This window comes from Leptonychotes weddellii, chromosome 14 (assembly GCF_054177405.1).
Source record: "Leptonychotes weddellii isolate Sample4059 chromosome 14, ASM5417740v2, whole genome shotgun sequence".
Classification (NCBI taxonomy): domain Eukaryota; kingdom Metazoa; phylum Chordata; class Mammalia; order Carnivora; family Phocidae; genus Leptonychotes; species Leptonychotes weddellii.
Window position 1 is genome coordinate 12,041,283 of NC_138382.1, and position 15,291 is coordinate 12,056,573.

General features: G+C 41.2%; 1 protein-coding gene across 2 annotated transcripts in view; it reads left to right on the forward strand.

The window, feature by feature from the left end:
* Positions 1-15,291, forward strand: part of C14H9orf85 (chromosome 14 C9orf85 homolog) — a 109,069-nt gene that overhangs the window by 60,345 nt on the left and 33,433 nt on the right. Inside the window, exon 3 of one of the 2 annotated variants that reach the window (XM_081802845.1) lies at positions 12,865-12,979. The exons of the other annotated variant lie outside the window; for it this stretch is intronic. Within the exon in view, the coding sequence (XP_081658971.1) occupies positions 12,865-12,868 (4 nt within the window). The 3' untranslated portion in view covers positions 12,869-12,979. Of the gene's footprint in view, positions 1-12,864; positions 12,980-15,291 lie in introns of those variants that run through there. 2 annotated transcript variants of the gene reach the window in all.

The following is a 15,291-nucleotide window of genomic DNA, read 5'->3' on the forward strand; positions in this document are numbered from 1 at the left end:
GTACATGCTGTATGATTTCATTTATATACAGTTTTTAGAAAATGCAAACTAATCTACAGTGACAGAAAGCAGATTAGTGATCGCCTGGAACAGGAGGGGACCTGGGAAGTTTGGGAGGATGGATCACAAAGCAGCACAAGGAAAGTTTTGGTGGTGATGGGTATGCCTATTATCTTGATCATGGTGATTGTTTCAGGGGTTTGTATATAAGTCTACACTCACCAAATTGTACATTTTAAATATATGCAATTTGTAGTATGCCTATTACAGCTCAGTGAAGTTTATTTGTATTTATATATTTCTGCTTATAACCCAATCTAAGAAGAAAGATTGTCTGGGTTTGACTAAGCATCTAGGAGAGGACTTTCTTTTTTTTTTCCAAGATTTTTTATTTATTTGCTAGAGAGAGAGAACGAGCGCAGATGAGAGAGCGAGTGAGAGTACAAGCAGGGGGAGTGGCAGGCAGAGGGAGAAGCAGGCTCCCTGCTGAGCAAGGAGCCCGATGCAAGACTCGATCCCAGGACCCTGGGATCATGACCTGAGCTGAAGGCAGACGCTTAACCAACTGAGCCACCCAGGCGTCCCTAGTAGAGGACTTTCAACAGAGAAACAGATCACTGAAAGCTTGCACAGTTAGGAAGAAGTGAGAAGGGAAAGGAAGGAAGGGTGCTGTGTGCCAAGTACCTTTCTAGGGTTTTCTGTTTTTTGTTTTGTACTTCCTCCCATGTAAGCCTCATGTCAGTCCTAAAAGAGAGGTGATATTATCCTTTTTAATTTTTTAATTTTTAAAGATTTTATTCATTTATTTGAGAGAGACAGAGAGAGCAACAGAGAGCATGAGCGGGGAGGAGAGGGAGAAGCAGGCTCCCCGCTGAGCAGGGGAGGGGAGCCAGCCAGGTGCCCCTAGAAGAAAGGAAACGAGCTCAGAGAGGAAAAGTAACCTAAGGCCATCTAAATCTACTTCGTGTTCTTCTGCCTATACCATGCTGTCTCCCTCAAGCCAGAGTTAAATGGGCCTCCTATGACAGATATAAATCAAAGTAAAGATTTGGGGAAGGAGATTGCAAAAGGAGAGAAGCAACTCCAACAATGGTGAAAGGAACAACTATGCTCAAGAACTAGTGGGCAAGCCAGCTTGACCAAGGAAAGGCATTTGTGTGGGAAAGCAGAATCAAAAAGACTGACTGGTGAACAGTCAGATTTTTGAAGGCCCTGATCTCCAGAACAGAAAGTTAGGGCTTCGTCCCATAGACTGTGGATCTTGGCGAATAGCAGGACTGACTTAGCCATTAGGCAGTAGGCACAGTGCCTAGGACCCATGATACCTTCAGGGGTCCACAAAAATGTTTTAGTTTTAATTTATCTCAAAATGAAAAAGAAAGAATATATAAAGTGAATCCAGGTTGGACTATATACATCATCTTTGTAATCATGCAGTTGTAAAGTATATGTATATATTTAATATGGTTATATATATTTTTTCTGATGGAGAAAGAGACCCATGAAGGCAAAGTGCCTAAGGCCCACGATGTCACATGTGGTCCTGGATATGAGTAGGAGGATTCAGGAATGACTTCAAAGTTTGGAAACTGAAAAGTTTACACCAAAAGGATAACCTTGTCATTGACTGAGATGGTGAAATCAGGAAGAGCAGTTGAGGGGAAATACTGATGTTCTGCTGAGTTAGAGACTGATGCAGAAATTCTGGAATGTACTGATAAGGATTTTGATCAGGGTGGTGGCTTCTTCGGGAAGAGGAGGGTCCCTTTGAGTTGAGGTCTAACTGGGATTGAGAAGAGAGTTGAATATGAGAAACCACCTCGGGAATTTCCCATCCCGCCAACTGCTGGATGTTCCCAGGCTTCCTCTCATTGCCGTGACGGGAAGAAAGAGGTTGAGAGGTGGCTCTCACTGAAGCCAATACTGCCTCATGGCCTCCCAAGGTCATTAACTCGAGCCTCTCTTGTGTCCCTCACCCCCCCTCGTTCTCTGTGGCCCTACACACTTTATGTACGTTACAGTTTCATTTATAGAGTATTTTAATTTAACTGTAATGTAAAGAACACAGAGTCATAATAATATTGGCAATCACAATTTTTATTTGTAAGACCTTTCAGTTGCAAAAGTAGTTTCTAGTAAGTGTTTTATAGGATATAGCCCTCAAGAGATAGGAGAGGCAGATGATTTGATTTCCCAATCCACAGATGAAAGAGCTTATCAGAGCTTTGTCAGATCACATCCCGGGGTGCCTGGGTGGCTCAGTTGGTTGAGCGACCAACTTTTGATTTTAGCGTGGGTCGTGATCTCGGGGTCGTGAGATGGAGCCCTGTGTCGGGCTCCATGCTCAGTGCCGAGTCTGCTTGAGTTTCTCTCCCTCTCCCTCTGCTCCTCCCCTTGCTCTGTCTCTTGAATGAATGAATAAATAAAAAAGAAATAAAATCTTAAAGATTATATCCCTTGACTCCCAGTTCTCTTTCAACCCCTCCACTAGCTGTCAGCTTAGATTTAGTTTAAAGGAAGTCAGAGTTTTCATCACTTTGCAGGTTACAATTCAATTTTATAATACCAAAAACTTTTTTTTTTTTAATTTATTTAAGTAATCTCTACAGCCAATGTGGAGCTTAACATCATGACCCCAAGATCAAGAGTTGCATCCTCTTCTGACTGAGCCAGCCAGGCTCCTCCCAAAACTTCTTTATGGACAACCTTGCCCATCTGTCTTGGAGTTGCCTTCTACCCTTGATAAAAGCCCTTGTTCTAGAGTGTGCTCAGAAGCCACTGTATCTCTTGCTTCTTCCCCTTCTTTATTCTTTCTGTTCTATCTATCCTGCTCTCTTTGGCTTTGCTCTGTTTCCACTCTTCCTTTCTTCCTCTCTCCACTGCCCCTCACTCCCCTCCTCCTTTCCCTCTTCCTTCCTCCCTTTTGTGTTCACACATGACATTATTTTGTCAATATTTGTCTTAGCTTCATCATCATTCTATCTCCTGCATCTGCATTTAAACAGCTACAATGTCATCAAATAGCCCTCCTATACTTCCTTCATGCTTACAAAATAAACTTGCATTTCCAGTGTAAACCCATAAACCTTTTACATGTATATGTTCAAACAATCCAGTTAGAAAATGGGCAAAGGTGGGGACGCCTGGCTGGCTCAGCCGAAGGAGCATGTGACTCTTGATCTCAGGGTTGTAAATTCAAGCCCCACATGGGGTGGAGAGATTACTTAAAAATAAAATCTTTTAAAAAATGAGCAAAGGAGGGCGCCTGGGTGGCTCAGTTGGTTAAGCGACTGCCTTCAGCTCAGGTCATGATCCTGGAGTCCCCGGATCGAGTCCCGCATCGGGCTCCCTGCTCAGCTGGGGGTCTGCTTCTCCCTCTGACACTCTTCCCTCTTGTGCTGTCTCTCATTCTCTCTCTCAAATAAATAAAATCTTTAAAAAAAAAAATGAGCGAAGGACATGAAGAGACATGTCACTGAAGAGGATATCTGGATGGCAAATAAACACAGGCAAAGATGTTCAACATCATTAGCCATTAGGGAAATGCAAATGAAAACCCTAGTAGGATATCACCGTGCATCTGTTACAACTGTTAAAATAAAAGGTAGTGAGAGTACTAAATGCTGGCAATGGTTAGAAGAAACTGGATCTCTCACACATTGCTGGTGGGAAGGTAAAATGATACCCACTCTGGAAAATAGTTTCTTAAAGTACTGAACACACACTTAGTGTATGAGTTATAATCATACACCTGGGCATTTATCCCAGAGAAATGAAAATTCATGTCCACACAAAACTCTGTATGCAAATGTTCACAGAAGTTTTATTTTAATTTTTTTTTTAAGACTTTATTTATTTGCGAGAGAGACAATGAGAGACAGAGAGCATGAGAGGGAGGAGGGTCAGAGGGAGAAGCAGACTCCCCGCTGAGCAGGGAGCCCGATGTGGGACTTGATCCCGGGACTCCAGGATCATGACCTGAGCTGAAGGCAGTCGCTTAATCAACTGAGCCACCCAGGCGCCCAGAAGTTTTATTTTTTATAGCCTCAAACTGCAAACAATCAAAATGTCCCTTGATAAGGGAATGATTAAATAAACTTGGTACATTGATACCAGGAAATACTACTCCACAATAAAAAAGGAACTTACTGTTGGTACAACAACTTAATGGATCTCAAAGGCATTGTGCTAAATGAAAAAAAGTGAATCTTAAAAGGTCACATGTTATACAATTCCATTGATACGACATTCTCAAAATGACAAAATTATAGAGATGGGAAACAGATTAGTGACTGCCAGGGGTTAGGGATGTTGTGGGGAGAAATGGTGGGTGTAATGGTGAAGGAGTAGCATAAGGGAGAGCCTTGTGATGATGGGATAGTTTTGTATCCTGATTACAGTAGGGTTACATGATATTTTCAAATTGCTTCAAGAATAATAAAACTATGCCATTGTATAGTATAGGGGTCCTTGGGTCGCTCAGTCAGTTGAATCACCAACTTGATTTTGGCTCAGGTCATGGATCTCCGGGGCATGGGATCATGGGCCTGCTTTGGGCTCTGTGCTCAGCATGGAGTCTGCTTAAAAGACTCTCTCCCTCTGTCCCTCTGCCCTCCCACTCGCACTCGCGCATTCTCTCTCTCAAATAAATAAGTAATTTTTTTTTTTTTTAAGAACTATGCCATTATATAGTACCAATGTCAGTTTCCTGACTTTGTTATTGTCCTATATTATACTATAGTTACATAAGATGTAATTATTGGGGAAGACTGGGTGAAGGCCACAGGGGATCTTGACTCCATTATTTCTACTATTTTTGCAAGTTTCTGTGAATCTATAATTATTTTAAAATAAAAGTTTAAAAAAGCATATGTTAAAAATTTTAAATATGCCATAGATTCATATGCTTCAGAAACCAAAAAGTAATAAAGCAGTGTACAATGAAAAAAAATCTCCATTTTTGTCCCTCAAATCCATCAGCTCAATATCTGTGTCAGTCTTGGATCCAGCATGAAATAGATGGCAAGCTCAAGTTGGGTAGCGGAGAAGATGCTGATGGAGGGACTATTTACAGAATTTTGTGCATGGTTAAGGAAAACCAACCAAGGATGATCAAGCATGCCAGGGCTAGCAGAAGCAGGGTTGTGGGGGAAACATGTGATTGCTAGGGCTCAAGGTACAAAGTAGGGAACAGTTACTGGAACTAGAGGGGGTTTTAGGAAGTGTTGCCCACTAGTAGCTGTCACTGGAAAATAAATACCACCCATCACACTCTTCTGTCCTCTGTTCTCCTGGTCTACCTCCCTTTCGCCAAATCCAGCCCAAAGTGAGATGGCATCCCTAAAGCATAATATTCAGCCTGCTGGGCAAGAGTGAGGGGGGGAAGGTTGAAGATTAGAGGTGGAGGAACAAAATCAAGAATATCCAGCACAGTATTCTTCTAGAACTTTTTTATTTGCCCTCAAAAGTAGTAGATTCTTACTCTCTTCCCTTTTATATTCAGGAGGTATTATATTATATTGTCATTATATGTAACATATATATAATTATATAATACTATTATATTATACACATTGTTCTGCAACATGCTTTCTCCCCCACTCACTATATCTTAGAGATATTTTCAAATTGCTTCAAGAATAATTCCCCATTGATCTTTGCAACTGTATAGTATTTTACTATATGCAGTGGTATTATTATAATAGTCCCCTGTGATTGATGTTTGGGTCCAATCTTTTGCTGTCACAATAATACAATGAATAACTCTGTATACTATGTATGTAGTATGTACTAATAGGTGCAGGATAAATGCCCAGAAATGGAATTGCTGGATGAAAGTAATTGGCATTAGTAATCTTGATAGTGACAAGCAGCTCTCCCCTGGGGTTATATCCATTTAAACTCTTACCAGCAATCTAAGTAAAGTGTCCGTCTTCCCATAGCCTTCCCATAGCTGTTACTTTTTTGCATTTTTGCCAATTTAGTAGAGGAAAAAATAGTATCTCAGGATAGTTTTAATTTGCAATTCTTTCAGTCTGAGTGAGGTTACACAACTCTTCATTAATTTATAGTCATTTGTACTTCCTTTTCTGTGAATAGTTTGTTTGTATTCTTTGCCTTTTTTAAAAACCTGTGTGTTAGGGCGCCTGGGTGGCTCAGTTGGTTGGGCGACTGCCTTCGGCTCAGGTCATGATCCTGGAGTCCCGGGATCGAGTCCCACATCGGGCTCCCTGCTCGGCAGGGAGTCTGCTTCTCCCTCTGACCCTCCTCCCTCTCATGCTCTCTGTCTCTCATTCTCTCTGTCTCAAATAAATAAATAAATAAAATCTTTAAAAAAAAAAAAAACAAAAAAAAACCTGTGTGTTAGTGGTTTTTTTTTTTTTTTAAATTTCTAGGAGCTCTTTAAATATTAGGGAGATTATCTCTGTTTCTGTGATATTAATTGTAAAGATATTTTTCAGGGCGTAATTTATCATTTATTTATTTCTAATATGGTTGACGGTGTCATTTATTTTTGACTTTACTTATATTCTCTCCCCACCCCCTCCCACACACATGCAGAAGCTTTTCTTTGCTTTTTTAATGTAGTTAAAGTTTACCAATTGGCCAATTTTTTTTAATGACTACTAAACAAAGCTAGTAAGGTTTTCATTGCTTCAGAGTTATAAAAAAGTTCTCATGTGTTTTATTTTTAGAACTTCATATTTTACATTTAAATCTTTGATCCACTTGGAATTTTCTTAGAGTAAGGTGTAAGATATGGTTCCAACTTAATTTCCAGATTTCAATCTTTCCTGCCTCCACCACACTTGGGGGCCTTTGAACTCCTCTCTTACCATCATTGGGGTCTGGTTTCAGCTTTAACCAGAAGTATTTCTCAGGTGGTCAAGTTTAGTCCTCTTAGATTAAGGCTGGCTCTTTTTTGTTTTGTTTTGTTTTTGTTCTTGTTTTTTAAAAGATTTTATTTTTAAAGAAGATTTTATTTTATTTTTTATTTTTTATTTTTATTTCTTTAAAGATTTTATTTATTTATTTGACAGAGAGAGACACAGTGAGAGAGGGAACGCAAGCAGGGGGAGGAGAGGGAGAAGCAGGCTTCCCACCGAGCAGGGAGCCCAGTGCAGGGCTCCATCCCAGGACCCTGGGATCATGACCTGAGCCAAAGGCAGATGCCCAACGACTGAGCCACCCAGGCGCCCCTTTATTTTATTTTTAAAGATTTTATTTATTTATTTGACAGAGAGAGCACAAGTAGGGGGAGCAGCAGAGGCAACAGCAGAGGGAGAGGGAGAAGCAGACTCCCCTCTGAGCAAGGAACCTGATGTGGGGCTCAATCCCAGGACCGTGGGATTGTGACCTGAGCCAAAGGGACGCTTAATGACTGAGCCACCCAGGTGCCCCAAAAGATTTCATTTTTAAGAAATCTCTACACCCAACGCTGGGCTCAAATTTACAATCCCCAGATCAAGAGTCTCAAAATCTACCGGCTGACCCAGACAGGCATCCTGGCTGGCTCTTCTTTTGGACCTGATACCTCATGCCTTAACCTTATGGAGAATTTTTTCCTGGGTAATCCCAATCAGCTTGTGATTTTTTTGTTTTGTTTTGTTTTGACCAGAAGCATGAAAAATTACAATGCCTAGCGAACAACATTTGCTTCCTGACCTCTCCTGAGCTTGCAAGCAGCATCAGATATCATCAGTGGTCATGTTGCATTTCTAGGATTTGTAGATTGAGAATGGACAAAGAGAAAGTCATAGTTCGGTTTAGGGGTGTGGCAGTGGCCCTAACTGCCTCAGAAGAGGTTCCATAGTTTTGGGTGACCTCTTGGTTTGTCTCTGACTCTCCAGGATGGATGGGAAAGTGAGAATAGAGGAAGCTGGTCTGACATTCACCTCCTTCCTGCTCATACCCCTGTACACAAAGCAGGGGTTTGCTGCTGGCCCTTGTGTTGATTGATCTGTGACCACTTGCTACCGGTTGTTAAATATTTTTAATATTCATCCCCTACCCCCCATCTCCAGTAGAGGCTTTGTTCTACTTTCTCTTGGCTCCGGAGTTTAGTTTCAGAGGTCATAACTTGAACCAGCCAGTGATGGTTTCAGTCACATGATATTTACTGAAAATTGGGATCTGCCCTACCTGATGATGGATATTTTTATTTTGAGGTCCTGTTGGGACTTTCTGTTGTTTTGTAATTGTGTCTTCATGGGGCATTTGAAAGGTGAGCCAGAGGGATGATTCAGTCAAGGGTTCTTTAGCTGCCCCCATAACCAGGAAGAACTTAGAAGCAGGTTTTAGAACCAACCCCTGGAAGTTGTATCCATTTTTTGGTTTGAGTTGTCTAGAAGTTGGTTTGCTAATAACACTCAATGCTTATCCACGTTATAAATAGTAGAACGATTTATTGAATTATTATATTTTTGAGTTCAGAAACAATGGCCGTAGGAGAACCAAATACTGGAAAGTGTCTTCTCCCTGAGCTTGTGATCTCCTAGAGTCGTGGGTGTAACTGGGGGTGTGTCAGGATCACCGGTAGCTCAAAGGCCCAGATGCCTCCTCTTACAGCTCCCAGTCTGGCTCTCCTGGCAGGTGGCCACTTGAGAAAATGGGGTAGATGTCTGACGAGGGACAAAGGAAGACTTGTCTACTTAACGTACTTACTGATATTAACCCAACCTCATCTGATAGGATCCCTCTCTTTACTTCCTGTGTTTCAGCCACACTGGCCTTTGCTGTCCCTCAAACACATTAAACTCATCCCCACTCGTCCTGTGCCAGGACGCTGTGCTCTAGCTCTTTTCCTCCCCAGCTCCCTGTTCATCTTCAGGTTTTAGCTTAAATATTCCTTCCTCAGAGAGGTCTTCCCTGACCACCTTCCCCACAAACCCTACAGTCATCATCCTGTTTTCTTTCTTTTTCTAGCCTTCTTCAAAATCTCTAATTCGCTCATTTACTGACCTTCTCGTTGGCTGTAGTAAGGCTCCACGAGGGCAGGGAGTCCGGTTCCCAGGTCCCTGGCATGGTGTCTGGCACATAGTGGGTCCTCACTAAATGTGAAATAAAGTGAATGGATGAACTCGCCAGCAAAGACGTACTGTGACCCTTTTGGAAACTGAATGGTAGCAGTTATGAGGGCGATAGGGCATATGATTCATGTTTTAATTTAAAACATCTTTAAGCAGATTACTTTGGTAATAACCAGTGTACGTGGCAGGAGGCAATTTATCTCAGGCCAGTGGGGGAAATGGAGTCTCATTAACCATGTGGAAAAGAGGAACTCATTGTGAGATTCCACCTAGTAGTCTCACCTCACCAGGGTTCTTTTTAATATGCTATAATATTGTTTTCCTTCCATGATTTTTATTTTTTTGAGAGAGAGAGAGCAGGAAGGGAGGAAGAGAGGGAGAGAGAATCTTAAGCAGGCTCCACACCCAGCCTGGAGCCCAATGCAGGTCTTGATCTCACCACCCGGAGACCATGACCTGAGCTGAAATCAAGAGTCAGATGCTTAACTGAATTAACCATCCAGGCGCCCCACCTTTCATGATCTTCGAAATAAATTTAAGTGAATTGCAAATGTTTTCCTGCCTTAAAAAGAAAAAAGTGAGGGGCACCTGGCTGGCTCAGTCAGTAGAACATGCGACTCTTGATCTCGGGATTGTGAGTTTGAGCTCCACATTGAGTGTAGGATTACTTAAAAATAAAATCCTAAAAAAATTAAAAAAGAGGGGCGCCTGGGTGGCTCAGTCGGTTAGGCGTCTGCCTTCGGCTCAGGTCATGATCCCAGGGTCCTGGGATCGAGCCCCACATTGGGCGCCCTGCTCCATGGGAAGCCTGCATCTCCCTCTCCCACTCCCCCTGCTTGTGTTCCCTCTCTCGCTGTGTCTCTCTCTGTCAAATAAATAAATAAAATCTTAAAAAAAATAAACTCATGACCCCAAGATCGAGAGTCGCATGCTGTCCCAGCCCGGTGCCCCTAATGGATCACTTTAGATCATTTTTTTTTTTTAAAGATTTATTTATTTTTTTTTAGAAACAGAGTGGGGTGGGGAGGGGTAGAGGGAGAGGGAGAGAGAGAGTCTCAAGCAGACTCTCCACTGAGTGTGAGCCCAACGTGGGATTTGATCTCATGACCCTGAGATCATGACCTGAGCTGAAATCAAGAATTGGACGCTTAACCGACTGAACCACCCAGGCGCCCCCACTTTAGATCATTTAATCTCAGGATCACTTACTTCAACTGTAAACAGGGATCAAATTTTTAGACTGTTAGGCGTTAAATGAGGTAAATTATAAAGTGTCTAGCACATCAGAGGGCCCCAGTAAATGGCAGCTAATCAATTATTTACAGATGAGAAAACTAAGAAATGAAAAAAAAGTGGAATAGAATGTCACTGGTATATTAATGTCAAATCTGGTATCATAGAGCAGTGTTCCCCAACTAGTGGTTCTCAACTTCGGCACCTAGGGCGATTTAGCAAACCCTGATGCTGATGCCCCATCCTAGAGTAATTAGGTCAGAATCTCTGGAGTTGGGATTCAGGAATCAGTATTCTTTTTCAGCTTCACCCGTCATTGCAATGTGCAGCTGTGTTTGTTGTATTTATTTAAAGTACAAATTTCTAGACTCAGTACCAAATCCGCTGTATTAATTTGAAGGGCTCTCAGGACAAAGTACCACGACTGGGTGGCTTAAAATAGAAATGCATTGTCTCATAGTTCTGGCATCTAGAAGTTCAAAATCAAGGTGTTGGCAGGATTGGTTCCTTCCGAGAGCTGTAGGGGGAGGATGTGTTCCAGGCCTTTCTCCCTTGCTTGTAGATGATGGTCTTCTGAGTCTTCACATCATCTCCCCTCTATGCATGTGTCTGTATCTAAATTTCCCTTTGCATAAGGACACCACTTATTGGATTAGGGTCCACCCTAATGACTCCATTTTAACTTGATTACCTCTAAGGGAGCCTATCTCCAAATAGTGTCATCCTGAGGGACTAGGGGTTAGGACTCCAACATGGGAATTTGGGGGGGTGGGAGGACACAGTTCAACCCATAACACCCATCAAATCAAAATCTCTAAGGGAAGGCCTGGGAAACCTGTTTAGCAATCAGGAAAGTCTGGGAAATGTGGGCCTAAGGCAGAAGAAAACACTGAAAATGCTAGTAGGAACCAGCTGGGCTAAGGATGAAAATTATTAGGGACTCAGAACCTGAAGAGCATAAAGTCAGGCCCAGCAGATGTTGTCATTCAGGACTGAGGGGTCCAGCATGCCTGGTCCTTAATGTTGTTTGTTTGTTTGTTTTTTACGAAAAGCTGAAAACCTGGATTTTTATTTAAAAGTTTTCAGTAAGTGCAGTGCTCTGGAGTTCAAACAAAATATGTCTCTAGGGGTGCCTGGGTGGCTCAGTTGGTTAAGCCTCTGCCTTCGGCTCAGGTCATGAACCCCATATTGGGCTCCCTGCTCAGCAGGGAGTCTGCTTCTCCCTCTCCCTCTGCATCTCCCCCTGCTTGTGCTCTCTCTCTCTCTCTCTCTCTCACACACACACACACACACACACGCTCTCTCTCTCAAATAAATAAATAAAATCTTAAAAACAACAACAACAACAACAACAACAACAAAAACCCAAACCAAAATATGTCTCTAAGCTTGATTCAGCCAGTATTTTGCATATCTTTGGGTTAGAAAGCACTGGGTTTTTCTACTGGGCTTAAAAGCCATTGCTGGCCACTGCTTAGTGTGGGGAGGAGTGAGCACGGGGAGTGGGGGGGGAAGGGGAGAAGGGTCAGTTTGGTCCAGTTATTCTGTGATGATCGCTGCAAGCCGATCCCTTAATTGACTGATTAAGTCAGCTGCTCAACAATTGCCTTTGGAGAATTTTGAGTGTTAGTAACCGAGCTGTGCTTTAAGTCGTGAATGAGCTTCGAGTTTCTTCAGAGAGGACTGCTCTTTTCTTGGCCTGCTGTGTTTTGGGCTGTGGTTTCTCTCCTCTTATTTCTCTGGATCCCCCCAATGTTTTTAGTCTGATTATCTGTATCCCCTTTTCTTTTGTCTCGGGAGCTGTTAGAAATTGGTTCTTTTAAAAATATTCCTTTCTACGGTTATAATGGAATTTCAAACAGGATGGTGAATAGATACATGTTCTCATTCCATCATCTTTGGAAAAAAATATTATGAAATGTAAAAAATATAATGAACAGCAATGTACACAGAGTGGTTTAACACATGAAATGCATCTAGTACCCTTGATGTTGCTGGTACACCCCAATTCGTATTCTGTCATCCTCATGTGCTTCTTTATAATCCTCTATGTCTACACATCCCTAAACTCTACACACATGCGTGCATATAGTTTATGTATATGTGTGTATGATATATTATCATAAATATAAATATATTATCATATTATATATTACATTATTATATTATCAATATAATATATATTATCATTTTGCCTGGTTTTATACTATATAGAAATGGTATAATATTGCACACATCTTTATGTAACTTACTGTTTTTCCTGGTTTCATTCATTTTCACTGCTCTTAGAGTTTTCCATTTTATGAGAATACCACAATTCAGTGCTTCAAACTTTTATCAATCTAGTGAACTTCTGTAATCTAACTAATAACATTTTTTGCCTTAAGTTCTATTTTTTTGGATATTACTACAGCTACAACAGCTTTTATTTTTGTTTGTGTTTGCCCATATATCCATATATCTAGTTTTCAATTTTATTACTATCAGTTTTTCTGTTCTTATGTCTTGGGTTTTTCTCTTCCATAAAGGCTAGGATTGGATTTTTAAATTTCCCAGTCTGACAATCTCAGTTTTTTGTTTTGTTTTGTTTTGTTTTTTTTAGTTAGGCTCCACACCCAGCATGGAGCCCAATGTGGGGCTTGAACTCAGAACCCTGAGATTAAGACTGGAGCTGAGATTAAGATCGGATACTTAACTGACTGGGTCCCTCAGGCACCCCAATCTCAGTTTTTTAACTGGTAAATTGGATTCATTTATACTTTTTGTGACTCCTGATATATTCAAATTTATTTCTAACTTCTCCTTTGCTTTCTCATCCTGATTTTTCTATATTCCCTCTTTTTTCCATTATTGCTTTCTTCTGAATTTATTTTTTTAACTTTTTTTTTTGAGAGAGAGAGAGCAAGAGAGAGTATGTGCTGGGGGTGGGGCAGAGGAAGAGGGAGAGAGAGAGAATCTTAAGCAGGCTCCACACCCAGCGAGGGGCCCAATGCTGAGCTTGATCTCATGACCCTGAGATCATGACCTGAGCCAAAATCAAGAGTTAGATGCTTAACCAACTGAGCCACCCAGGTGCCCCACTTCTGAATTTATTTTTTATTTTTTTTAAAGATTTTATTTATTTATTTGACAGAGACAGAGATAGCGAGAGCAGGAACACAAGCAGCGGGAGGGGGAGAGGGAGAAGCAGGCTTCCCCCCGAGGAGGGAGCCCGATGTGGGACTCGATCCCAGGACCCTGGGATCATGACCTGAGCCGAAGGCAGACGCTCAACGACTGAGCCACCCAGGCGTCCTGAATTTATTTTTAATAAATAACTTCACTTAAAAAAAATTAGTTTTAAAAAATTTTAAATAAAACTTTCTTTTGTTTTGCAATTTACATACTCATTTCTTTTTCTTTTCTTTTTTAAAAAATATTTTATTCTTAAGTAATCTCCACATTCGATGTGGGGCTTGAACTCACAACCCTCAGGTCAAGAATTTCATGCTTTACCAACTGAGCCAGCCAGGCGCCCCTCATTTCTTTTTCTTTAATGAGTAGACTTAATTATTTTTTCAGTCAGGTATGCAGAGGAAATTTTGCAATATCTTACTACTCAAAATATGGTTCATGAGCCAGTAGCATCAGGCATCACTTAAGAGCTTGTTAGAAATGCAAAATCTCAGGCCCTACCTCTGACCTACTGAATCAGAATCTGCATTTGAACAAGATCTCCAGTTGATTCATTTGTACATTAAGTGTGAGAAGCACTTGTTTAATGAATACCTATCTCCTATATTTGACATATTTTGCCATAATTCCTTCATATATTTATATTTTCTTACATATTTAAAAGTAAATTGCAGAAAGTTTGACATTTATACTTTGAACAATTTTAATAGGGCGCTTGTAAAATAAGGACATTTCTACATATTCATAGAACCATCATCATACTTTTTTTAAGATTTTCAAAAATTTATTTATTTATTTTAGAGACTGAGAGAGAGAGCATACATGTGAGTGTGGGGAGGAGCAGAGAGAGGGACAAGCAGCCTCTGTGTTGAGTGTGGAGCCTGGCGCAGGGCTCCATCTCAGGACCCTGAGATCAGGACCTGAGCTGAAACTAAGAGTTGGACGCTTAACTGACTGAGCCACCCTGGCACCCCAAACCATTATCATACTTAATAACTGTTATTTGCTAATATCACTTAGTACCCAGTTAGTATTCTTTCTGGTTAGGGCTGTTGGGTTGCTCTTAATTGTAGTTCTTTCTTCAAGATGGTGTGAAGGTTTAATTATTTCCTTTTAACCCTTAAAATCTTAATATGCATACTTAACAAAATCTAAGTTAGTATCTCTACTCTTGGGTAGAGTTGGTTAAGTGTCTGCCTTCGGCTCAGGTCATGATCCCAGGGTTGTGGGACCGAGTCCCACATCGGGCTCCTTGCTCCGCGGGAGCCTGCTTCTCCCTCTCCCTCTGCCTGCCACTCCCCCTGCTTGTGATCTCTCTCTGACAAGTAAATAAATAAAATCTTTAAAAAAAAATTTGTACTCTTTTCCCCCAGATTCAAAGACCTTGGACTTTGCCTCACATACTATTTTTTTTTTTTTAAGATTTTATTTATTTATTTGAGAGAGAGAGAATGAGAGACAGAGAACATGAGAGGGAGGAGGGTCAGAGGGAGAAGCAGACTCCCCGCCAAGCAGGGAGCCCAATGCGGGACTCGATCCCGGGACTCCAGGATCATGACCTGAGCCGAAGGCAGTCGCTTAACCAACTGAGCCACCCAGGCGCCCTCACATACTATTTTTATCAGGGTTTTAATTCTATCTTTTTTTGTTTTTCCTTCAAATTAGACTTCATTATTACTGATTTATATAGTCAGTCTCTATATGTTTATATATATATATATAATATGTATGTATATGTGTGTGTGTGTATATATATAGAGAGAGAGAGAGAGAGGAAGAGAGAATATATATTAAGTAATCCCTGTATCCAACATGGAGTTCGAACTCAGGATGCCAAGACCAGAGTTGCATGCTC